The sequence below is a fragment of the Schistocerca piceifrons genome, chromosome 1 (assembly GCF_021461385.2).
Source record: "Schistocerca piceifrons isolate TAMUIC-IGC-003096 chromosome 1, iqSchPice1.1, whole genome shotgun sequence".
Taxonomy (NCBI): domain Eukaryota; kingdom Metazoa; phylum Arthropoda; class Insecta; order Orthoptera; family Acrididae; genus Schistocerca; species Schistocerca piceifrons.
In genome coordinates this window covers 493135074-493161100 of record NC_060138.1, presented here as the reverse complement: position 1 = coordinate 493161100, position 26027 = coordinate 493135074, and the positions used below count along the sequence as shown (strand labels likewise).

Below are 26027 nucleotides of genomic sequence, written 5' to 3'. Positions count from 1 at the left end.
TGGCCTTCAGTGGTGGAGGGCATGGAATACGAATCAATGCATATTGTATGTTATCACTCCAATGTACTTTGTGGTAACTAGGAGGACAAATGTATTGATGACGAGGAAAGCGTACTATGGAGAGAGTCGTTTGAAGTACTCATTTCAGTTTTTTCTGGTATAAAAATTTGTTTCCCATGGAAAATAATGGACGGTAGAAAACAATGCACAGACTTTTTCCGTAATTAGGGCTGCAGACTGAGCTGTCTTTATAGATATCGTCTGCTCGTTCCTCGCGAGAACGCGATTCAAAATTATATCGCAACTGAATTCGGAACATCTGTGGAGTGTGGACTGTGACAGAGTGAAAGGTCGACAAAATGTGGTGTATGTAGATGTGGAACATTTAACATTGGTAGCAATTCAATGTTGCCTGAAAATACCTGATGAAATTATTTTAATGACAATCTCTTCCACGAAGTAAATACAGATAAGGAGTTTTTTTAACTTGCTGGACGCGCACGTTTAAAGGTCCTTTAAGGTACAGAACTTCTAACAAATTTTATTGCGAGAAGAGATTTACCTCGTAAATTAAGTTAGATAAAAAACTGAACACATTAGACAGTAAAATGTATAGTGACTTGCAGTGTTAAATATCGTTATTTGCAACTAACTAAAAATGACTACAATGCAAGTTTTCTCCAGCTGAGAAACCGGAAACATCGATAAATATTTGCCGGCTTCATGTATTGTATGGCTAGTAGTCAACTAGTACTTTAGCTGTATTAACTGCATGTGGTTGTCACAGACATGTTGTGAACAGGATTAGTTAAAATGATTAAAAGGCCGTTTATACCTTTTTCGATAGTAAAAAAAAAGGATAGAATTATACATTTCCAAGTGATATAGGTTGTGAAAGCGATTTATTTGTCACTTCGAGAACACATTTCCGTTAAAATAAAAATGGTTCTGTAATAAATTTAAGTAAAAACTTATCCAGAAACAATGACAATCAGTAGCACTCACCTTTAGTCCACAGGCGTCGAGATAAGAACTGCCAGCTTATCAAAGTAATTAAATCTTTGCCTGGCATCCAGAAGTTTTGTCCATTGCTTAATAGAAAAAAAGTTTCGCCATAGCGGAGAAAAATGGCAAGTGTATTACATTTTTTGTTCAAACAAATGTGGGGTTTGCTTTCGTATACAGCCAGACTGGCAATGTGAATGAACAGCATCAAATGTCCCTTACACATCCCAGATCCTTGAATAGGGGCAAGCTGTGTTTTCAAATGTTATCGATTTACTGGATCTTATGAATTTATTATGTACAGTTACATTTACCACTTAATTTTCAGTGCATTACTTTTTACCATTTAATTTTCATTTTTCTTTGATGCTATTGGTATTTGGGCCCCAAGCAACTTAGGCATTAGGTTTCCTCAAAAGAGTAGAAATATGCCATCGACTCTGCACATCACCTTGTCACCTGTTTGTGGCATCAAGCCAGTATTTGATGCAGTTAGATGTTGTCATGTAGTAAACAAAATTTATGTTAAAAGAATAGATAATATTTTTATATCTTGAAATCACATTTTCTGACATTTGTATTAATAAGTACATACAACAATTACAAATGCAAAAAGTGTTGAATGATATGCAGCCCAATGCAAAGACAATGCTGGCTCTCAGTATAAACATGTGTAATATGACATGCATAAGTAAGCAGAAAGATAACTAAAATCCTACAATAACTGCTCAATCCTAGTCATAAACAACCAAAATTAAAACTTTTACATTTGTGTATGCAGTAGTGTAACAGACTGTTATGCAGTTGCCAGATATTGTTGATACAAAGTCACGGTACCAGGATCCATTCTGGATGATTAAAATTAATTATGAATCATGAGGCCAAGTTTTAAGATTATACACTGTGTTGATTGTGTCAAATTTAGTAAGTCGAATATATAGGCTTTAAGGTCTGGAGCGACATGTGCTGCATTGACTATTTTCTTGTAGTCATCAAGGTAATTCCAGGCCTGAAATTCCTGGGAATAAACATTCAAAATGTAACTGGTTTGTGGAAATGGTCGTTTAGTAGAGATATATTCCACTTTTTAGTATTGTTTCCATCTGGAATATTAACAGAGCAATTGTGAGATTAATGATGGATTCGTTTTCACAGTCATTAAATTCCCAGTGTGAGTTACATAAATACGCATAAATTTCTGAAAATTGACTGTCCCTGGGAATTCAAGAAAAAAATTGCCATTTGCAGCATTCCTATGTTGTAATCATGATGACAGTAAACTGAGGGAAATTCTAGCCCATAGAGTGATGTATAAGCAGTTTTTGCTAAGCTCCCCATGGAAGTGAGCTGGAAAGGCAATGCTGGTATTTTTACACCATGTGCACTGCACTATAATATATAATGACTTGTATTGCACAAGTGTAATGTAGATGTAAATATTGTTCTTGGGAGGACAGTTTTACTAGCTTCTAAAAATGTTAGGTTTCTTCAATGCTATCGAGTGATAACAAAATAATACGCCATCAACACATTCCATTGACTGGCCAGTGGAGACATCTCAGAGCAGGAGGCCATCTGAACAGAATGTCATGTTTTCCTGCCTGCAATGTCACATATGCTGAATGCCCTGGTCTGAAATGCAGCAGCCTTCTCCTCAGACATAACACTTCAACTACTTTGCAATTAAACCAAATAACTGCAGGAATTTAATTGTGGTCAACTTATTGTGGCACACTGCATCCTACTCATGAACTTCGTTGTCGTATCCATAACTAACAAAAACAAAATATAAAATTAAACCTCAAACTGTAAACAACACACAGCACTGGTAAATTCTGAACCCGAAAATGCCCATAACTGAAAGTGTCAAAATAGCTCATTGACAAACTGCCTCAAAATTGGCCAATATTATTCTCAAAAATAGCACTCACGGAGTCCAGTGAAATACTGATATCACCCACAAACAAATTAGAATGTAAACATCCCACTAGAGCTTGCCATTGAAATGCCATCACATCCTCTGCAAAAACAATCCGTTTCAAATACGCCACACCTCCATAACATCACACCATGCAACGCAGTTGTGTTATGAGTAAAAGCAGGTAGGTGGTACCACAAACTTTGGTTGACCCAAAATACATTAGTATTTGATAAATGCCATGTGCCATTTCAGCATTGTTCCACTGGTTGTCAAGAATCTTTAGGTGTAGTATAAAAATAATGGAACTGGCTGCCAATACCTGAAGAATGTGTTGTATCCTGTTGCAGTTTTCAGTTAATGGATTAGACATGTGCCGGCTGGAGTAGCCGAGTGGTTCTAGGCGCTACAGCCTGGAACCGCGCGACCTCTACGGTCACAGGTTCGAATCCTGCCTCGGGCATGGATGTGTGTTATGTCCTCAGGTTAGTTAGGTTTAAGTAGTTCTAAGTTATAGGGGACTGATGACCTCAGAAGTTAAGTCCCAGAGTGCTCAGAGCCATTTGAACCATTTGATTACACATGTACAAACATTGCTCGACTATTACCAACAAACTGATGTTCTCACTGGCATTGGTGGACAGTTGGCACATGACAGAGATATGATTTGTGTTGGAACTTTATTCCCAAGCTGTAGAAAGTTAACTAAAAAGTAATTTCAATCAATCTGTTAACTTACCAGTGTCAGTGCGCACTCAAGACAAATTTGCACATCTTGAACTACTTTTGGTGCCTTTGGTCAAGTTATTTGTTAACCTGTATAATGACAAATGATTCCCCCCCACAAATCCCCCTCCCCCCCCCCACACCCCCTTTTTTATTTTTTAAATAAGTTTGCTCTTTTCAGAATAGTGCATTAACATAGTGGAAAATAAACACAGCTTTATTATTATTTTTTCATTTTTAGATGCAGTTCATGTTGCTATTTAGCCGCCAAGGAAAGCTGAGACTGCAGAAATGGTATGTTGCTCACCCTGACAAAGTAAAGAAGAAGATCACACGAGAGTTAATAACCACAATTTTGGCAAGAAAACCAAAAATGAGCAGCTTTCTTGAATGGAAGGATGTAAAAGTTGTGTACAAAAGGTAAAATGACAATAGGTATTTCCTAGTATGCAGTAATTATGCATAAGCTTTTGTTGTTGAGTGAAGAAGATATTGAATTATCTGTATTTTAGATTTTCCGTTTCTGAACTTAATTGTCTGTCTACATGCTGCATATTCATGTTTTATAAACCGCCCTTTATTTCCTTTGTTGTTTATTTATTGTGTTTTGTATAGATTAGAGGAGTCTCCCCACATCACAGTAGTTATTATTTTCATACTGAAAGTACCAAGCACTGATATGATTGTCTATTATCCCTTCATGGAAGAAGGGAAATACTAAGGACACTAATGATATACATATACAACAGCAGGTTACCATATTACAGCTTACATACAATAAGGTTAATGCTATGTACTCACTACAAAGGTGATCGGGTTACTCAGAGTGCAACTTTGTGCACCTTACGTGGCAGAAAGAAGAGACACAGGAAATACAAACAGGAGTGCATAATGCATATACAGTGTGATAAACAGTGAGAATATGGTGGGACACCAATGACAGTGAACCCTCCTCTGCCCTTTCAGCCTCCTTCCCTTCTCCTTCTTGGAGATAAATTGAAGAGGTTGGCAGAAAAATGTGCTAACCCACAAAAACTTACTTTCAGCTGTTGTAGACAATAAGCCTAGTCAAATTCAAAGAAAAGAGCACAAATAAAATGATACAAATCACTTTGTATAGAAGACAGTTTTTTTCTACTGGTGCCAGTGGTACACTTGATAACACCAAAATTTGCCACCTTTCAGAAGTCAGTCTGGCCATCTGCACAGACTGGCAATGCTGTAGGATGTGGAAGTGTCTTAATAAAAAATCATCTTCTGCTTGAGCTGTTGCAGTCCTTTTGGTGCTCATGGTGTAGTGGTAAAAGTAGCACAAGTACTCATTCTTTTTTATTTATTTATTTTTTAAGCATTTCGGCTGAGCCCTAACAATAACAACAAAGTTCATTGTTGTTTGATTACATTAATTCTGAAGATAATTGCATAAAAAATATTACCATCTGCTATGCAACTGGAAAGACTCACTACACAGGTTCTATAAATCACACTTAAGTAATCAGTTCATTGTAGTCCTACTTTCACTGTTCTGAAATATAATGACCATTAGTTATTTGAATTAAAAGACACAGCATTCTGATTCACATATTACTATAATCTGGCTAACAATGACCACTGTTAAAATAAGATAGTGGTAAATTCTTCATTTGTGTGACCGAGGGTATTTTCGTTCTTCATTGCAACAACCAAAAAACATGCAGTTTTTGTAGTTGCAACGACAGAACAAAAATATGCTTTACTAAGGTAGTGGAAGTTTGGCATCACGAATCAGCACCATATGGGTAGTTTCCACAAATTCTAGAACTGTCTGCTCATCTCTGCTGTCATATTACACCTTGATAATTCCTATATAAATGTTATGGTAGCCTAGAGGTGTCATTCGTATGAAACCATCAGGAACTAAATTAATAACATTTTGTGACAACTGGGGTGCTGTGTAGAAAATTAGTACCATACTTTACGTGGTAAAGCTATAAAAATTTTGGATTCTCTCTTTCTTAAAAGAATTGCAAGTTGAAAAGCTGTTAAACATAAGTGTCTTTCACGTTTATGCTCTTCACAGCTGGATATGATTGCCATCTTCAGGTGAAATCGCTGAGCACACAATCACACCGGAACGGAATGAACATCAGAAACAGTGGCTCCTTTATACCCTGGGTCCAGGCAGTGGCAGTGCACCTGCGCGAGCAGTGAAAGAGCTGCCCCCCTGTGGAGCAAAGAATTGCAGCGCCACTGGCGGTAGAAACTGGCGAAAGTGATAAATCGCAAATTAAGATGTAGCGGGTCAAAAAGCAGACTGTAGCTGTTTTATATCAGATAAAATAAGGTTCCATATCTTGCTTAAAGGAAAACCTTTATCTCTGTTAATACTGTCATCAGTTGATTGTATTTTGATGGATTCCTTGAGCATACAATCCCAGTAATGAGGAGGCAGAGCAGTAGTTTGTGTCTCTTTTAAACGACATGTTATGCCCCTCATTGAATCAATGTTCGGTGACTGCAGATTTTTCAGGCTGGAGCAAAAATACGTGATGCTGATATTCCACACATCGGTCATGAAAATTGCGAATAGTCTGTCCAATATAAGCGTTTCCACAGTGACAGAGAATTTTATAACCTCCAGGCTTCCTCAATCCCAAATCACCTATGACAGATACAAACAAAGCTCTAGTCTTGGCCAAAGGCAACAGGACACTTTATACCATATTTCCTGAGAATTATACCGAGCGAGGTGGCGCAGTGGCTAGCACACTGGACTCGCATTCGGGAGGACGACGGTTCAATCCCGCATCCGGCCATCCTGATTTAGGTTTTCCATGATTTCCCTAAATCACTCCAGGCAAATGCCGGGATGGTTCCTTTGAAAGGGCACGGCCGGCTTCCTTCCCCATACTTCGCTAATCCGATGAGACCAATGACCTCGCTGTCTGGTCTCCTCCCCGAAACAATCCAATCTTGAGAATTATAGAAATTTTTGAGAAATACTTCCAGCAAAAGGTAGAAAAGTGACTGATTTACTAGTATCTGGCGCTGGTTCACTTGATGGTCCAAACTGAAAAGCATGATTAATTTGATGATCGGTATATCTGTTGAGCTTGAAGACAGTCCTAAGATGATCCAGTTTGTGTGTCAAATTTTTGGTATCAGAAATGGCATAAACTCATTTGATCAATGTATGTAAAACTCCGATGCGCTGATGTGGTGGATGACAGCGTGTAGAATGAAGATAGCAGTCCGTGTGTGTGGGTTTATAGTATACGCCATGTCCCAAGGTTACATTTTCTTTTTTGTGTACTAGAACACCCAAAAAAGGTAATTTGACATCTCTTTCAATTTCCATCGAAAATTTGATAAGTGACTGAAGACAGCTAATGATCTAAAAACTGATTAAGAGCTTCCATTCCAAGTGGCCCACTGAAAATATCAATGTAAAAACATGTAAGTTGAACAGTGGTAGTCCTGAGTGCGATATCTTCAAAATCTTCCATAAAAAGATTGGCGACAATAGGGGAAAGAGGACTCCCTATAGCCAAGCCATCAGTTTGTTCAAAAAATGCGTCATTAAATTTTAAAAAAATGTCGATATCAACAAATGGTGACACAGCTCAGTAGTTTTATCATCCAAAAGTTGACCAATTAACAACAAAGACTCAACCAAAGGTACCTGGGTAGAAAGAGAAACCACATCAAAACTAACTAAAAGTTCGGATGTTCCAGTGTATAAAGACTTCAACCGTTGAATAAAATCAGTCGAGTTGGATAAATGATGTTCACATTTCCCAGTGTAAGGGCTAAGGACGGAAGCAAGATATTTAGCTAAATTATAAGTGGGAGTGCCCAAATTACTAACAATAGGTAAAAGAGGAGTTCCAGGTTTATGCACCTTCGGTAAACCATACAGCCTGTGTGGTACTGCTGCCCCTGGATGAAATTTTTTTGATGGTGTCCTTTGGCAGGGAGCTCTTCTTAATAAGTGAAATGGTCTTCCGCTTTATCTGGTCTGTAGGATCGCTTCGAAGGTTGTGGTAAGCAGAATCATCCAATAAACAGGCCATTTTAGCCAAACAAACTTCACGAGACAAAAGAACAGTGGCACTACCTTTATCAGCAGGAAGAACTAAAATATCCTTAACTTCCCTCAATGACCGAATGGCCATCTTTTTCACTGGAAGAAATATTCCTTTGTGATGGCAATGCACAACAAAGATGATAAGAAACTTCCTGTCTAATTTCCTCTGCCAAATCTTAAGGAAAGCGAGCAATGGCCCTTTCAACAGTGCTAATAAAATAAACAGTTGGCAAGTTCCTTGGTGTAAAGTTTATACCTTTTTCCAAAACCGACAAAGTAGCATCATCCAATTTCTTGTCAGTCAAATTAATAACAGTCCGACGATGAGTAATGTCATTGGATGTGGATGGTTGTTGGCGAAGTTGAAGAAATTTCGAAGATTGTTTCTTAGTCGTATTCTTCTGTGTAGAATCCGAATATGCCCACGAAGGTTCCTCAATTCACTTCCAGGATGCGGGAGACAGATGAGGAGAAAGTTCTAAATGCAAGAAATACAATTCTTTGGATATCAGATCCAACTGTTGACATGTGAAATGAATTCCTTCCCATACTAACGCCAAAATAGCACGTTACTTGATCCTTTTTGCCATCTTAGTATCAGTAAAGTGAGAAAATTTAGCAAATTTTGGAATAATACTGTTGTTATGGCATCTCAATAAAAATACAAGTGAACTCAGCAACTTTTCTTTCTTCTTGCAAAATTTATCAAACTTCATAATAAGAATTACCATCTCCTCCACGTAGAGGTTTCTGATGTGAATCCGTAGATTTTCCTGGCATCTTATATGTTTATGCTCTTCACGGGTATTCCTGTCTGTTGTAAGAGGCGACTAAAAGGAGTCTCACACGTGTTGGCCTTTATGTGATGGTCCCCTGTAGGGTTTGACCTCCATTCTTCAAAATGTTTTCCAAAGAGCGAGCCAGTTGAGGAAGGGTGCCTTACATGGTGCATCGTGTCCATCGTGCCTTGAGATCTGTAGCCCACTTTCTCATCGTCGCATTGCAGTCCGGCTCATTCTCCATCTCTTGGGCGAGGACACCTTCCTGGGTCCATTTTCCACCATGCACTATGCAGTGTCACTTTCTGTGCCAACAATGACCATGGACTTTTTGCGCTGATATCCAGCACGGTAGCCAGTCCGTTGTGGTGGGACCTCCACGTACCCTGTTGGTTGTAGCCCCCTGACAACACAGAGATCACTCTACTGATGCCTGCAGTGTTAACTCCCCATGTGTGCCAAGGAGTAGTTGCCTGTCACCCTGGGGCATTGGGACTCCTGGGAATGGCCATCCTGCCAAGTGGCCTTTGTTGCAGCTGGGTAGCGCCCGTGGGAAGGCCCCCTGGTCAGGGTGCGTGGCATCGGGGCAGATGACGCGTGATGAAGCGTACCACGTCACTACTTGTTGGTGATCAAACACCAGCAGTCTCTAAGCATTCTAAGTCTTAGTACAATGCAAGGAAGTGCAACTCTAAATCATTCCCCTCCCTGGTCACATCATGGGAGGAACGCCAGGCTAAGGATGGCAGTGAACCTTATTCACCCCGGTACCTCGTATGTACGAGATCTGATGGGGACTCCTTCGTTTCAGTGAAGCCACAGTTTTTTGTAGACCATTTGGAGGACAAGTTTGGGGAGGTGGAGGGCTTGTCCAAAATACGGTCCGAGTCAGTCTTGATAAAAACAGCGTCCTCTGCCCAATCACGGGCATTACTCGCTTCTGACAAGCTGGAGGATGTATCTGTTACCATCATGCCCCATAAGAGCTTAAATATGGTCCAGGGACCTTCTTTTGCAGTCTGACGACAAGCTGCGCACCAACTTAGAGCGATGATGCATTTATTTTGTCTGGTGCGTCCATCAGGGTCTGAGGGGTAATCAGTTTGCCACCGGTGCCTTCATTTAGGTCTTCGAGGGTGACACATTGCCCGAGAAGGTCAAGGTGATGTAAAGCCATATATCCGTCCCCCTATGCAGTGCTTTTAGTGCTAGAAGTTTGGCCATTTGTCTTCCCACTGTACTTCCAGCGTCACATGTCCAGATTGTGGACATCCATCACATCCCAATACTCCATGTGCCCTGCCTCCTATCTATGTCAGCTGCGGAGAGCATCTTCTCCTTGCTCACCAGACTGCAGGATTTTACAGTGCGAAAGGAAAATCATGGAATACAAGACCCTGGACCGACTGACCTACATTGAGGCTAAGAGGAAATTTGAGCGTCTACATCCTGTGGCTATGACCTCCTTTTACGCCGCCACTATGAGAGCAGTTGTAGCCCCATCCTTTCCGTCAATTCCGGCCGGCTCTCCGAGCCGGAAGACACCAACTGCCCCCCCTTGATGGTGAGGGCATTTCCCTCTCTGTTGCTCCGACACCACCCACCTGTGGAGCAGCACTGCCTCTCTCCTCCCCCCCCCCCCATCAGGGACACCAGTCCCCACTTCTCAGCCGGAGAAGCGTAAGTCTTCTTCGGCACCTCCCGCTAGGAATGGGTCCCTTGGGTCACTCCCTTCCCAGGTCTGCTAGTGGGAAAGATGACTTCAGCTAGTGGCTGAAGTGCCCAAAAGTAGCCGGTGGTAGGGCTTCATGATCATCCTTAGTCCCAGCCAGAGAAACCCAAGGAGCAGTGAGAGAAATCCAAAAAGAAGACCCCCCAAGATCAAGGGACTTGCGGTGGCACCCACACTGCTGCTACCTACAAGCTTTGCTTCTGAGGATGAGGTGGAGATTCTGGCGTCCACTGAGGACCTAGATTTCGCCAGACCCTCAGACACCATGGATACAGACTGCTCAGGAAATAAATTGGTGGTAGCAGGTGACCCTGAGGTGTAAACTGCCTCATTGAATGTTCCATGCCTTCCCAGACTCACGATCACGTCATCCTCCAGTGGAATTGCGGCAATTTTTCCACCGCCTGGCTGAACTACAGCAACTGTTAAGCTTCACACCTGATTTCTGCATTGTCCTCCAGGAAACCTGTTTCCTGGCAATGCGGAATCCTGCCCTCTGTGGCTATAAGGCATATTACAGGAACCGTAGTGACTATAATTTGCATCTATGTCCTGAACTCAGTATGCAGTGAACCTGTGCCCCTCCAAACTCCTCTTCAAGCTGTGGCTGTCAGGATAAGGGTGACACAGGAAATAACTGTCTGCAACGTATATCTTCCTCCAGATGGTGCAGTACCATTGAACACATTGGCTGCACTGATTGATCAACTCCCTAAACCTTTCCTACTTTTGGGAGATTTTAATGTTCATAACACCTTGTGGGGTGGCCCCGTGCTCCGCCGAGGCAGAGTTGTCGAAAATTTACTGCCACAACTCGACATCTGCCTCTTAAGTATAGGTGCCCCCACACATTTCAGTGTGGCACATGGCACATATTTGGCCATTGATCTCTCAGTTTGCAGTCCTGGCCTTCTCCCATCTATCCACTGGAGAGCGCATGACAACCTGTGTGGTAGTGACCACTTCCCCATTTTCCTGTCACTGCCCTGGTGTCAGGCCCATGGACACCTGCCTAGATGGGCTTTAACCCTTTGCACTCCGTAAGGCAGACACAGGGCGGCTCCGCCCGCTCTTATTTAAATCGCCGCTGCCTGGGCGGCACTGCACCGCAGAGATTTGCGCGAATCTCTTTGTGGAAACAATGTGGCCGCTGGCCAACGATTGGGGTATACATTAAAACAAAATGTGTGCTTTCATTCATATAATTACGTAAGCTTTTACAGTACAAAACTTTCCATTGTGTGGTATTTTTTTAAACACTCTTCAGGGTGGAGAGCTGGGTTTCGTGAGCATGTTTCGCAGTGATACACAGTTTCATGCCTGCCACCTTTCTTTTTTCTGTCTGAGCACACTGCACAGTCCTTATGCCTGTTCCCAGGAAGCTTGATGATAATGTGCAACTTTCCATTCAAGCGTTCCTCGTCATCAGAAGTTGAACGACGTTCTTGTTTCTGTCCTTGAGTTCTTTCTTCAGCAACTAATCCTCTTATAACACTTTTACGGAATGCTTTGTGAGACGGTATTGTCAAGTTGTTTTTCTTACAGTGGTTCTTGTATAGTAAATAGCTGTTTACAAGTCCTACCTCCAACAGCCAGAAGTATAGTTTTCGCCACCATTTGAGACTTTTCATTAGAAAACCGTAACTGGAAATAAAATGGTCAGATCAATCAACTCCACCCATCTTTGGAGTATAATCAATAATTACATTTGGTTTCTTTATTTCTTCCCTTTCCTTTCTGTTTCTCCTTTCTGTAAGTGACACCAAGTTATTGGCTTTTGTAGAAAGCATGAGAACTGTTCGTTCATCTTGTCATGCCAGAACCATCATCTTGTTGTTGCGGAGGCATTTTATTTCGTGCTTCCTTAGGCGCAGAGCTCCTTTCTTGATTGCAGCTGGAAGGTTTTTGCGATTGGCCTGAATCGTTCCTGTGAGATGCATGTTCTGTTTCAACAGCTCATCAGCTAATGCAACACTTGCATAAAAATGGTCAGTGTACAAATGACACCCTGATTGCCCTGTAGCATTTCTGATATTAGCTAGCAGCTGAAGAACTATTCTCTCAGAAAAATTCAAGTGTAGACAAATCAATGACTCAGTTGTTACAGCGCCAAAGTAGGGTATCAAACTGCAGATATAACCATTTTATGAATCCGAAATTACATAAACTCTGAGTCCCCATTTTGTTGGTTTTTGAGGATTGTACATTTTGAGTAATACACGACACTTGAACGATACTGTAGATTCATCAGCAGCTAAATACTGATATGGTCGATAAATTTCGAGAAACCTGCCAGACAAGTAATTCAGTACATTTGTCACTTTACTCAGACGTGACTCAACCTGACTGTTGACATGTGTAGCACTCGTCGGATTAGAAACATGAAGTGCCTAGAAAATTTGCATAAATCATTGGCGGCTAAAACAGTCTGGAAAGAAGTTGGATGATTGTAACCATTCTCTTGAAAAAAAAGTCCTGCAAGTTCTTACACTTTCGTAATGCCATATTCAGTAGCACACCATGGAAGCGTTTCATTTCTTCCATGGTAACATTTCTCCAGTCCCACCATGCAGAATGTTGTGGAAGTGGTGTCACTTTACGTATTTTTGATGTAGCATACCTATTCGTTTCATCTGCTATTTGCTGAAATAGGTTATCTGTAAAAATTAATTGAAAGAATCCGACAGGCGATGATGGAACAGAACTACTTTCTGTTACAAAACCACACCTTGATTCTCAAAAGGAAAATCTGTGAAGTCGGTGTCAGTGTTGCTCCACATTTGCCACGAATCCTCTGCTGAATCACTAGAAACATGCACATTGTCACTGTTTTCTTCGTCATTGTCACTCGAATTGTTTTGAAATGAATCACTATCATAATCAAAATTATTTTCACTCTTGTTTTCACTTAGAGATTGCTCTAAAAGATCTAAAATCTCTTCCTCAGAAAGGACTGTACGTGAAGAACTAGCCATTTCGAGCGTGTGGACTTGAACGTAATAATTACAATCTCTGACTTAACACAGCTGCAACTGTTTGACACCGAGTTAACACTAGTTCTCGTAGATGGCAGCACACTGCAGCAATAATGCCTAGTAGACTCAAAATACGTTTGAGAGCTTCGAAAAGTCGTGTCGAATGAGGCTCGACATCGGGGCGGAAAACAAATTTCGCAATGTCGAGTGGGACTCGACACTGGAGTGGAAAGGGTCAAACAAGACTGACTGGGAAACTTTCACCTCTGCTGTCACCGTTGCATCTCCCCCACATGGTAACATCGTTTCTGTGGCAGAAAACGTGATCTCTTGCTCTTTAGGGTGCCCCCGGCGAAAGGTAGTACCTTGGTGGTCGCTGGAAGTCACTGAACCAATTAAGGTGCATCAGCGAGCTCTTCAGCGGCATAAGTGGCACCCTTCCCTGGAGCACCTTGTAGCCTTTAAACGGCTCTGTGCCCACGTTTGCCATCTTATCAAATGACGGAAACAGGAGTGTTGGGAGAGATAAGTCTCGACCATTGGGTGCCATATGTCATCTTCCCAAGTCTGGGCAAAGATCAAACGTGTTTTCGAGTACCAGACCGCAACAGGTGTTCCCGGTGTTAACATAAAAGGCAAGTTATCTATTGATGAAAACGCTATTAGCTATTACCGAGAACTTTGCTGAGCACTATGCTCGAGCCTCTGCGTCAGAGAATTACCCCCCAGCCTTTCGCACTCTCAAATGGCAGCTGAAAGGGTAAGTGATTTCATTCCCTACAAGCCATAGTGAATCCTATAACGTCCCATTTACAGATTGGGAGCTCCTCAGTGTCCTGGCACATTGCCCCAGTACAGCTCCTGGGCCAGATCAGATACACAGTCAGAGGTTAAACATCTCTCATCTGACTACTAGCAGCATCTCCTCGTCACCTTCAACCGGATTTGGTGTGATGATTCTTTCCATTGCAATGGTGGGAGAGCACCATCATTTCGGTGTTCAAACCCAGTAAAAACCCGCTTGATGTGGATAGCTATTGGCCCATCAGCCTCTCCTACATTCTTTGTAAGCTTCTGGAACGTATGGTGTGTCGGTGGTGGAGTTGGATCCTGGAATCATGTGGCCTACTGGTTCCATGTCAGGGCAGCTTCCGCCAGAGTTGCTCTAGCACTGATAGTCTTGTGTCCCTTCAGCCTGCCATCTGCACAGCCTTTTCCAGACGCCAACACCTGGTTGCCATCTTTTTTGATTTATGAAAAGCGTATGGCATGACCTGGCGACATCATATCCTTGCCACGTTATACGAGTGGGGTCTCCGAGGCCCGCTCCCGATTTTTATCCAAAATTTCCTGTCACTTCGTACTTTCCAGGAGAATAGAGTCCCGTGCTCATAGACAGCACTCTGCACCTGGTACATGCGGTGCTCGGAGACCACAGCGCAGCTACTATACCTGAAGATGGGCTTATAACAGTCCGAAACCGGTCGTGTGAAAATAAAGAAATTTACAACTGAAGCGGTATTTTCAACCTCTGCTATAATGCTCAGTCGCGAATGTTCTTCCAACGGGATTGTTTGTAACCTACATGTGTTGTATAATTTCACAGTGTTCACTTGGTTTATGAAGCTTATTTTATGCAGAAAATCAAACCTACCATAAGACACAGTTTTATGCTTTTTACTGATGCAAGTCCAGAAACAAGCCCAAGATGTGCAGGGTTCACCTGGTGGGATGGAGGCCAGCGTAAAGTGTCTGCTGCTGTAGGGCAAGGAAACTCTCTAGCAATAAGTTTTCTGATCCTGATGCAGCGACAAGCTCTTACGTAGAAGGTTTTGCTATTCCTGGTGAGTTTGAAAGTGAAGCAAGTTACCTTTGAGGTTCTGTTAGACTGATATGTTTAACAGACAGCTGGAATGGTTTTTAAAAAAGGAATAAATATATAAATGAGGGTTTCTGAACTGATGAATTTGCATCTACATTGTGCAATATTTACCAGCAGATCACAAACAGATGTGGCACTGCTTGAGTGGAAGACAACACTTCCTACAGTGTTGCCAGATTGTGCAGATTACCGGATCTTAAATTGTGAACTGTGGCCAATTTGTGCAGTCAAATGTACATTTGAAATTACTTATCAGCTTATGGTGCATTCAGATATACAACAGATAACATGATCAGACTAATCCTTACTAAATTAAGGATTAGCACTTTCTTCTGCCGATCCCTTCAATTAAAATACGCAATAGTCCCAAAAATCTCTGTTTTCTGGCCACCTATTATGAATTGGATGTTCAAGATGGCATGAGGTTAAAATAACAGTGGTATTGTACACTCAGATATGACGGTTGCATTACCATTTAACTATAAAGATGTTTGGAAAAAATAATTTTGGTATGAGTGTAGCATACATTGCAGGTTGCATATGATATGTATTTGTGGGGAGTAAGATTGAGTGCATAAGGAATTGAAAAATGTTCACCTCTTACTGGTCCCCTTTTTTACATTTTTCCTTGCCTCAGAAGAATATAAAAAGTGAAATATTTGGTCATACAACCTATTTCTTTTACTTCTACTGAACAAAATTACGACACCATGGAGGTTTCACCTAAGAAGTCATATAATTTTGGACATAGATGGGCAATACAGATATGAAATAAACAATTCAAATTTGTTTAAAAAGGCATGATTGTAGCCCTGTTACTTGTATATCTGTAATATAGTACTTGCCACATTCTTTCAATTTGATTCTGCTATTCCATGACCATTATTCGCTGTGCTTTTGAGCTGTTGATGATTGAGGGACATCTACTCTTTTATTGTTTTCCTCACCTCTGTGTGACAGCAGATTTCTCAACAGGTGAAGTGATTATTACTGACTCAATTTCAGTAGAAGACTGTGCCTTAAACTTAATTAGTGGGCTGGCTATAATACACTGGTCCTTGTTTCCCCTGCACAGGTCCCTTAGACTTATCATTGACGTGCCACTCACGGTCACTTGGACATTTTGTGATAGATCCTCTACCTGTTGCAGATGATAGGTTAGTACTTGAGGTACCTATGATATTCTTGATTCATGTCTCGCAGTAGCCCTCCTGACACACCCATTTGTAGCTGCTTTTAATCACTTGACAACAGTCAAGTTGATTTCGAGCTGCTTATGAGCAGCAACTAACTTGTTCTATGCCTAAGAACAGCATTCATGGGGGTCTGCATTTTGGCTTTAAACTAAGCTTGCTGATTTTATTTTAATTTTTTTGGTCCATTAAGCTCCAACTACTACAGGTTTCCTTTAAGAACTGAAGTGATTAACTTGCACCAGAGAGATTTCCGTTTTAATAAGGGAAAAACTTGGAATTGAATTTGTTTCACTGAATCCACCTGGAACTTTTTTGCAAAGTGTACATTCCTGTTGAAAGGAAAAACTAAATGTAACACAATATGTGCCACAGTAACTCCTGATTTATTACAAAATTTGTTATGTACTACACTCATAACATCTTAAAATTCTCAGAAATGTATATTTATTTATATAGGTGTGCTCTGAAATTGGTAGTGAATGAAATATGGTTTTCATGATACTTAATATTTCGAAATACACAATACTATCATGATATTAATGCTAGTTATGAAACAGTCAACATGAAAAGCACATTTAATTTTTGTGTGAAGTTTCAGGATCATGTTTCTTTTGATGAAAATTTATCTGAGCGGCTTGGATTTTGTTCGAAAACAAAGAAAATACTGGAAGTTTCTTTTATACACAAATATATGAAAATAAACTAACAGAATTTCTGAATTTTGCACTTTGCTAGTTTTGTTCTGCACTAGAGTGCCAAAGGTGACTGCTATATCATTAGTATATCCCACTAAAAACAGCAAATCTTATGGAGCACAGCGAAGCACATGTACCCCAAGAGACAGCTAACAATGAATTCTATTTCTCTCTCTGCACAGAATGCTTCGCACACCTGTGTTCTCTTTTGACCCATGTCTTTCTTAGAAATGTGAGTAGGAAGCAAAACTTAGTCCTTTTAAAGGTTTCCATTCTGATTGCCTTTCAGCACACTACTTTATCACCAAGATTAGTACAATTTGAGGCAACTGGGGTTGTTCTGACAGCCAGTTGGCATCTCTGAGTGTCACACTAGGTATTTGTCAGGTGTGGTGCTCGATACAGCCTTCTGAGGATTGGCAATAAGTGCTATAGCATCTCATGCATACTGTGGCATTGTTATTCTTTAGACAGACTAATGTTCACAAAAAATTTGACAACTGTGAGCTCATGATGGTCTGTACTTATAAGTTAGTAGTAGGTGGAAGCTCTTTGATTTGGCTACCTGCACAATGTAAAGCTTGTATGCACTGCACAGCATAGTAGGTCAGCAGACATGGGAGCAGACAGTGATATATCCATTATAGCATCCCTTGTGGATAAGGTCTCTGTCCTCTCACATGCAATTCATTTTGTGGTTTCTTGCAGGATTATGGTTCTTTACATTGTCTTCTGCTTTTATCTTGTACAGAAAGTTCTTCTGTGTGGCTAAGTAGTTAGTAGCATTTTGAGATGCGAAAATACATTTGGGAAGGATGCATATTTACTTCTTTTAAGACTATACAACTTGACTGTGCCGTGCTTTTTGTATTAATACAGCGTATTTTACTGAGATTGCTGTTAGGCAATGATACACTATTTGTAATAATTTTCTTGAGCACTCTATAGACTATTTATATCCAATATGGCCATTCAGAGGTCACCAATCCATTCAGCCCCAAAATGCTGATCTTTGTCATTTTCAGCTTTGAGTGTCCTGTGTATTTTATGTCATTTTATTTCTTTTTTATGCTACAACTTTTGCTGGTGCTGTACAAAGTAATTTCCTAATGTTTTCCTATTTAATTTTTATAGGTATGCAAGTTTGTACTTTTGCTGTGCTATTGAACAAAAGGATAATGAACTGCTGACACTGGAAATCATTCATCGTTATGTTGAGCTGTTGGATAAATATTTTGGAAGTGTAAGTTTAAGTGTTTTCCAAAATAGTGTTAAGTTTTGATAGGTTTTGAAAACTGTGTGAACATTCAGCTTGTTTTTTATTTGTTTGGTGTGTAGTGTAGTTTATTATTAAACACATGTATAAGTCTTGATCGTTAAGTCAAGACATGAAATGTCCCGTAGTTTCTATTCTCTTTATTTCTCCCTGATCTCAGGGGGGTAGGGAGGGTAATGATCGCTGTGTCTGTGTATTTTTGATAAAGCCACACACGTCCCTCGGGTCATCCCAAATGGTAAGCTCTACAGAGAGCTCAGCATTTGTTTCGTGGGTACAGGCTTCATGAACCTGGATTTCCTGTGCTGAGGCAGGTGAGAACTGTAAGTTCTCTTCATCATTGTAAGCTATTGGCATGCTTCAGTGGCAAATACACGGGGTGGTGGTGGAGCATTGTGTGCTACAGGGAATGGGGTTTTCTGCCTGGATTGCAAAGCTGGATAACACCTCTATTGAAAAAAAAAAAACAACCTCAAAATTAAGGTGTCTTGTGCACCAATGAGATGGTTGGTTATTGAGGCAGAACAATCTCTAGGAGGTAACCTCTGGGGACCTCTGCCTGGGTGGACATTTACTAACGTAGCTGCTTGTGGGATGCCTATGAAGCTTATATCTCCCAGTGGTTCAGGTGATCAGTTGGGAAATATTCATACCCAAACCCCAAAGAGACATTGTGTGGTTAATCCACCTGAGATGTCTGTCAATATAAGAAAAACCAGTGACAGTAATGTGCCACATTGCGTAGTAACAGTCACAAAATAGGTCGCTATAATCTGGGCAATATCTCATGGGTTCACCGTTACGTAATTAGTTTCATTAAACATGTAGAAGGTTCATTTGGGAGAGAAAAAAAAGGGGGTTTGCCTTTGTACATATACAAAGCTTTGCAGGGCCTTGCAGGGCAACTAAAAAATATCACAAGGCTACACAATGGTACACTGCTGATTGAGACACTGAAAGCTACCCAAGTGAACAAATTGTTAAATACCAAACTACTTGGAGAATATGCTATCAACAGCAAGCTGCACACTGAGATAAATTGTTGTTTTTATGAGAAGTAACGTGCTGGGGCATTAAGAATATAGATTCTAAAGAACTCCAACAGTAATGGGAAAGTGAATATGTTACTGAAGTTCAGAATTTCTTGAAAAGGGTTTATTGAACTCCACGAGTCACTGTTTTGTATCCTGACATTTAATTTAGTGAACTTGCCTATCTATATTGTGGAAAGCTTTCTCTACATTACAGTTATGCCCTGTGTGCCCAAGCCAGCGCACTGCTTTAAGTATCAGTGCTTTGATCATCGCAACAGGGGTTGTAAAAGTCAGGCTGTGTGTGGAAGATGTGGGTCCACTATCTGTGAACATGTTGTTTTGTGTACTATCGCACCCAGGTGTGTCAACTGCTCCCAAGCCTATCCAGTTTGGAGCAAAGAATGTCTTGTCTAAGCAGAAGAGAAGAAAAGCCAGGAGACCGAAGTCAGCTAACACATCTCATTCTATGGTGTTTAAGTTAACATAGCCACCTACCTTTGGGAAGTTGCCTCAGCATTGAAGCATCACATGCAGAAGACTATGGTTGGCCCCTAAACATTGGTAGCTGAGCCGAGTGTGTCAGCGAGCAACTGCACTACTAGTCTGACAGTCAAACTTTGCTACCACTGAAATAATGGTAGCTGCAGAACCTCGACAAAAAAGATAACCTTAGTTAAGAGAAAGGGGCTATTTTCATAAACACCACCTACCACTCCTGGGTCATTCCATGTCATCATCCAGAAGTTTTAGGAAATGACACCCATCATCGTGCAAATCTTTGAAATTTTGGGTAGTGGAAGTTTACCTAGATATATTCATATTTCCAAAATGTAAATGTTGCAGGTCAATTACTTTTTCACTTATGATAAAAAGAAGTTGTATAGATTCAGGAATTCAGGCTTTCATAGATAAGCTCCTTTATAATTTAAAAACGCAGTATTTTCTACGGTTTTTGCAGTGGGAGCTTGAATTTTTTTAAGTTAAAGAGGAAGGTTTATATTTTTATAGTCTTGCTTCTTGTAGCGAACGTCCATCATCTACATCTCAGAAAAAAAAAAATTGTGAATAATTTTTTTTAAACAAAATCCAAGCATGGACATTATAATTTTTTTAAGGTATTGCCCCCTCATAGATACCTTTGAAAAATTTACAATATTGTTATAAATATGCCATTGTGTCACACAAAAAGAATCAATGTCTGGAAATAATGGGAAGTGTGAAAAACAACATTCTTGTAAAAGAAATATTGAAGTTGCTAATTCACGAGTACCATGTCACCACGAAATTGCTGAAGTTGGCTACACTGGATTTCCCTAGGAACAAATCATATTTGAGAACACTTGTTTTATTGCCACTAAGCGTATTGCATCATCCAGTTCCTTTATTTTGAGTCATGTGTTTATTGAGCATGCAGTTCTAAGCTCTTGTACTTAATTGTACCCAGAGTCAATTATTGGTTAAAAATTCAAATGTTGCAGTTTTTAACTATTCATTCCAAAAAAAAAAAAGTAAGTCCCTAATGTTACAATAATAATGTGAAATACTTTAGTAATGAAACAGTGAGATAGAATGATTTTTCATTATTTAATTACTTTTTAGGTTACACTAATCATCTTTTGAATTATTTACGACAAATATTGGTTTTATGACTGAAGCAGTTCTGAAAGTACAAGGAGGCAGTGTTGTCTTGGACAATATCTGCGAGATCCACAGCATTTACGAAAAGACTATGTAACATCAGTATGACCCTATTGTAAAGTTGTTTTTGTAATGCCATTTAACCTGAAGATGAGGTATAAGCCTTGAAACATGTCGCTAAATAAATAAGCAATGCAATAGTTGACAAAGTTTGTGACTGGTAGTGGTAATTAAAAAAAAAAAAAAACTTTACGTATTCCCTGACTTGTGTGAATGAACTGACCAGTGAAGAACAAGAACTTTTATTATGGTGAAGCAACAGTCATTCATACTGTGATTTAGTTATATTTCATGTGCGTGTGTTAAACTCAAAGATTCCCTCTACATAAGAAAATTTGCTGTGATCCCTTCAAGTGCCATAAACGATTTGTTTCATCTGGATTGCATGAAATTAGTTTAGAAAAGGCAAATACCTTCAAAATGAGAGGCATTAGCATTATTCCTAAAATTTCACGTACATATCAAGTTGAGCTGGCTGCTGATGCAAACACTATCCCTGACAGTGATTTAACAGAACTAGAAGAAAAGGCAAAACATCATGATGAACTCATGGAAAAAATCAAACAGAAAATTGAATGTGCAAATAATTGTGAAAAAATTCAGTTATTTACTCTTGTGCCGCCAACTTGGTCTCTACAGTAAGTATGTTTCAAATTTCAAGTTTCTGAATATTTGGTATGACAGGCAAGAGCTCTTTTAATGGAGAAGGGTATTTTATCAATGGCTGAGTGGAAAAGAGGAAAGACATTGCCACATGGTACAGTGCAAAAAGTAAAGAGTTTTTATTTGGATAACGAAGATACAAGAATAATGCCTGGGAAAAAAGACAAAGTGAGCACCAGCAAAAATACGTATGGACAAAAGTGTCTTGTTTTAAGTAATTTAACTGAACTGTATTCTCTGTATAAAAACAGTATCCTGAAGACAAAGTACGATTCTCAAAATTTGCTTCTCTTAGACCAAAACAGTGTATACTTGCAGGATCATGAGCAACATATACCGTATGTGTGTGCATTTACCACCAAAATGTTAAATTGCTTCTAAATTCCATTTCTATTAAAGAAACATACAAAGATCTAATTAAAATAATAACATGTGATATAAACAACCGAGCCTGTGTGCTTTGTCTGTGTGAAAAGTGCCCCACCAGTTCATTGCTTCAAACCCACTTAGAAAATGAATTAGGAGACTATGATCCTGATGAGATAGTTCAGTACAGTCAGTGGATATCAACTGATAGAATGACTTTAAGTGTTCAAATCACTTCTCTATCAGAATTCTGACACACTAATTAAGAAAATTGAAAAACTTATTCCACACTCTTTTATTTCTAAATCACAATCTGTTTATCTGAAAATGAAGAAGGAAACACTTGATGAAGGCTCAGTGTTAATTTTAATGGATCTCAGTGAAAATCTCAATTTTTTTTGTTAAAGATGAAGTACAGGGGTACCATTGGAACAATGGCAGCTGCACTCTTCACACTGTCCATATATATTACAAAAAGGGCAAACAGTTGCATGCAAAAAGTATTTGTATTGTTTCTGATGATCTAGAACATGATGTTGCCTTGGTGTACCAGACTCAGAAGACTGTATTGAATTTTTTTAAGTGTGAATTTCCAGAAATTCATCTTGCATATGTTGACTATTTCACTGCTGGTTGTGCTGCACAGTATTACAATTATAAGAATTTCAGAAATATCTGCTACCATGAACACGACTTCAACATAAAGTGTATATGAGGCAATTGTCCAAAATATTTTTTATAATTCAACAATAAAATTAAATAAAATTAATTTACAAAAATTTAATTGGACAGTTCTAACTTGTTTTCAGAAACTACATGTCCGAAAGGATATTCATGGAAAAAACAGTCAGCATTCCATTTTTTGTTTAAAAACTGCAGCCAATTTTCAGATTGTTACCGTTTGCTTTGAAGCATCCCATTGCAATAAAAATTGGCAAATGTTTATGATATTAGATACAAAAGCAGTACACAAAATCTCAGTTCACAACTAGATAATGGGTGTCATGGCCTGATGGATGACTTGACATGGAAAGACCCTCCTTACTTCTGTTCCTCCCAACTGACTTACAAGCAGTCACTGTATCAGTGCATTTGCATTGTGAGTCGACAATATGTTAACTCTATCTGCCTCCAAATGAGGTTTTAGACAAAGAGACTCTCAGTTCCCCCAAACACTTTCTCCTCTGTGGCGAATTTAACACACACAATGTGCTTTGGGTTCTGACAATATGCTCCAAGGGTAGAGCAATTGAGAGACTTCTCGTGTGTGTGTGTGTGTGTGTGTGTGTGTGTGTGTGTGTGTGTGTGTTTTTAACACCAGGCACAGCATGAATTCCAGCACTGAAACAGGACCATTCACAGCTATCAGTGCCTAGGTATGCTCTCTAGCCTTTGCACGTACTGCTGAATGGGAAGAAATAGTTGATGACAAAGAAGTGGTTGCTTCCGAATCTGGATTCACCTGCCAGACTCATGCCCAAAAGAAAGACGCCACAATGGGTGGTCATTAGGGCAAAATGGACACTCTGCATACAGCTTTCTGTTTCTGCATACAGCTTTCTGTGGATCCTGTTACTAAAATGATCCACCACACCATTGAAGCATCCATTCCACAGCCTTTGGGTCAGCTGAAAAGGCAGCTTGTCCGTTGGTGGATGGCGAATGCTGCTCTGCAGTCAGGACCAGTCAGGTGACTCTATTTAGGTTCAAGTCCTAGCCAACTTCAGAGAACACAGCCTTCTGGATAGTGAGGACAGAATGTTGCAGAATTATTACTGGCAGCCAAAAGAGATCGTGGCAACAGTTCCTGACTACCATACACCATTTCACAAAAAGTGCATTATAGGAAACTATCAAGAGGATTTCTGTGAGAACTGAGAGGTGCCCAATGACTGTTGTAATAGTGAATGGAAGTCTCCAGATAAAAACGATGAGACATTGCTGATTATAGTGGCCTATTTTGTGACTGTTGCCACCACTGTCAGTCAGGATTTAGATTTCCGACACTAAAGAGTAGCTGCTGAGAAGAGCAATACAACTTCAGTCTCACCACTGATAAAGTGTAAAACTCCCCCTTCCTCATGTGAGAGCGAAATTATGCATTGTCTGTAGCCCTTGACACATCACCAGGTCTTGATAGGGCCTGTTATAGTATGTTATGGCACCAGACAGGACATAGCAAAGAAATCCTCCTTGCTCCTGTAATCTCCTATGGACATTGAGACGCTTTCCCAGTTTGTGACGAGAGGCAATTTTAATTCCACTTTTAAAACCTGGGAAGGACTGTACATACCTGAGTAGCTGTTATAGTGTTGCCCTCATCCTTCGGTGTATGTAAATTGCTGCCTTAATTCTCTTAGCTGTTTTCAGTGTGGCTTTAGGAGACATCACTGCATCTTTGATAACCTGGCCCCCTTGGAAATTGCTATACAACAGACTTTCCTGCAATGACATCACCTAATGAGTGTGTTCATGACATCGAGAAGGCTTACACTACTGCTTGAAGGCACAATATCCCCTGGCACTTCCATGAATGAATGATGGTTTCAGTGATGTCTTTTTAACTTAACACAATCTTTCCTCTCATCACACTATTTTAGATATTGAGTTGGTGATGTCCATTCTGCAGTTTTGAGCAAGAGAACAGACCCCCTCAGGGTACTGTCTTAAAAGTGACTGGCTTTGCCATTGCTATGAAAAGCAAATGTTTACAGGTAAATGTCCTGTCCAATGCTCCCTGAGCCCTTCAAGAACAACTCGCCAGTTGCAGCAGACTATTTGATGTTTGGGGGAAAGGGATTTTTAAATTCTCAACTGAGAAATCTGTGTGCATTCTTTTTAACTCTTCATGTTGTGTTTTAAATTTTCCTGAGTTGACAATTGGGACACTGTTCATAATTTTCAAGACACTGTGAGATCTCTGTGCCTCATATTTGACTCTTAACCATACGTGGTTGCCACACCTTAAGGACCTTAAGAGATGGTTCCCCAAGTACTCAGTATTTTGAAATGTCTTAGCCACAGTTCGTGGCAAGCAGACCAAATTTGTCTGTTCCAGTTTTATGGAGCCTTTGTGTGATCTCACAACCCAAACTTCCAAATGTGACACACTCACATGGGTATCAGATGTATGTCAATTGAGTATGAACCAAAACACCGATTTAGTTTGTGCCGTGTGCTGTCGTCCAGCAGAACATGTGTGAATGGTAATTAAAAGCATCTTAAGAGCTACGGACCATAGGAAAAGCGTATATGTGAATTATTGTATTGTTGATCTCATGTGGGTGAGATGGTAGAGCGTTCGGTCGTTGTACCAAATCCCCATGATTACTTTTTTTCTTAAGTGTTAAACCTTTTTATGGGAGAACACTTTCCTGGCATGTAAAAGGACTTCTTGGAATTTATAGCAATGTTCTTTTGGCAGTCTGCTTTCACTTGTTAGTTGAACATTTTGAACTTATTACTGATTTTATTATTTTGTTTATTAATAATAATTATTATTATTTAGGTTTACTATTTTCAAAGAAACAAAGTGAAAACAGAATGCCAAGAGTACATGGTTATAAACTCCAAACAGCCCTTTTCCATGTCATAAACACGTTATCCCATATAACACTCTCATGCATAATACATTAAAAAATGTTTGTCATAATCGGGGTTTTAACATGGGACCACTGGTATGAGGCTCTAACGCTCTACCACCCCTCCCCCCCCCCTTAATTAAAAAAAAAATTGGTTTATTTGTCACCATAGAGCCCGAAATAATGCCAAGCATTACAAAACTTTCAATAGTGCAAAATATACATATAAGCAGTAACATGGCCAGAATATAACTAATTACAGTATTAATATACAATATTAATATACAATCATTTATAGATTACTCATTTTGTCTCTATGAATAATCATGATCGTCTCATGGCACATAAAGGCTTCGGACTCCTCCTTACATTGACAGTTGCCCAGGTGTAGGAGAATTCCTGTGCCGCACGAAGAACAATCATCAGCTTGTTTGT

The 26027-nt window shown here is 39.9% G+C and overlaps 1 protein-coding gene across 2 annotated transcripts in view; it reads left to right on the top strand.

Annotated features, from left to right (window-relative positions):
- Window positions 1-318: 318 nt before the first annotated feature.
- Window positions 319-26027, top strand: part of LOC124795602 (AP-1 complex subunit sigma-2) — a 66573-nt gene continuing 40864 nt past the window's right edge. For both annotated transcript variants that reach the window (XM_047259676.1, XM_047259684.1), the window contains exons 1-3: window positions 319-520; window positions 3891-4069; window positions 18109-18217. In XM_047259676.1, coding sequence (XP_047115632.1) covers window positions 3891-4069; window positions 18109-18217 — 288 coding nt within the window. In that variant the 5' untranslated portion in view covers window positions 319-520. The remainder of the gene's footprint in view (window positions 521-3890; window positions 4070-18108; window positions 18218-26027) is intronic.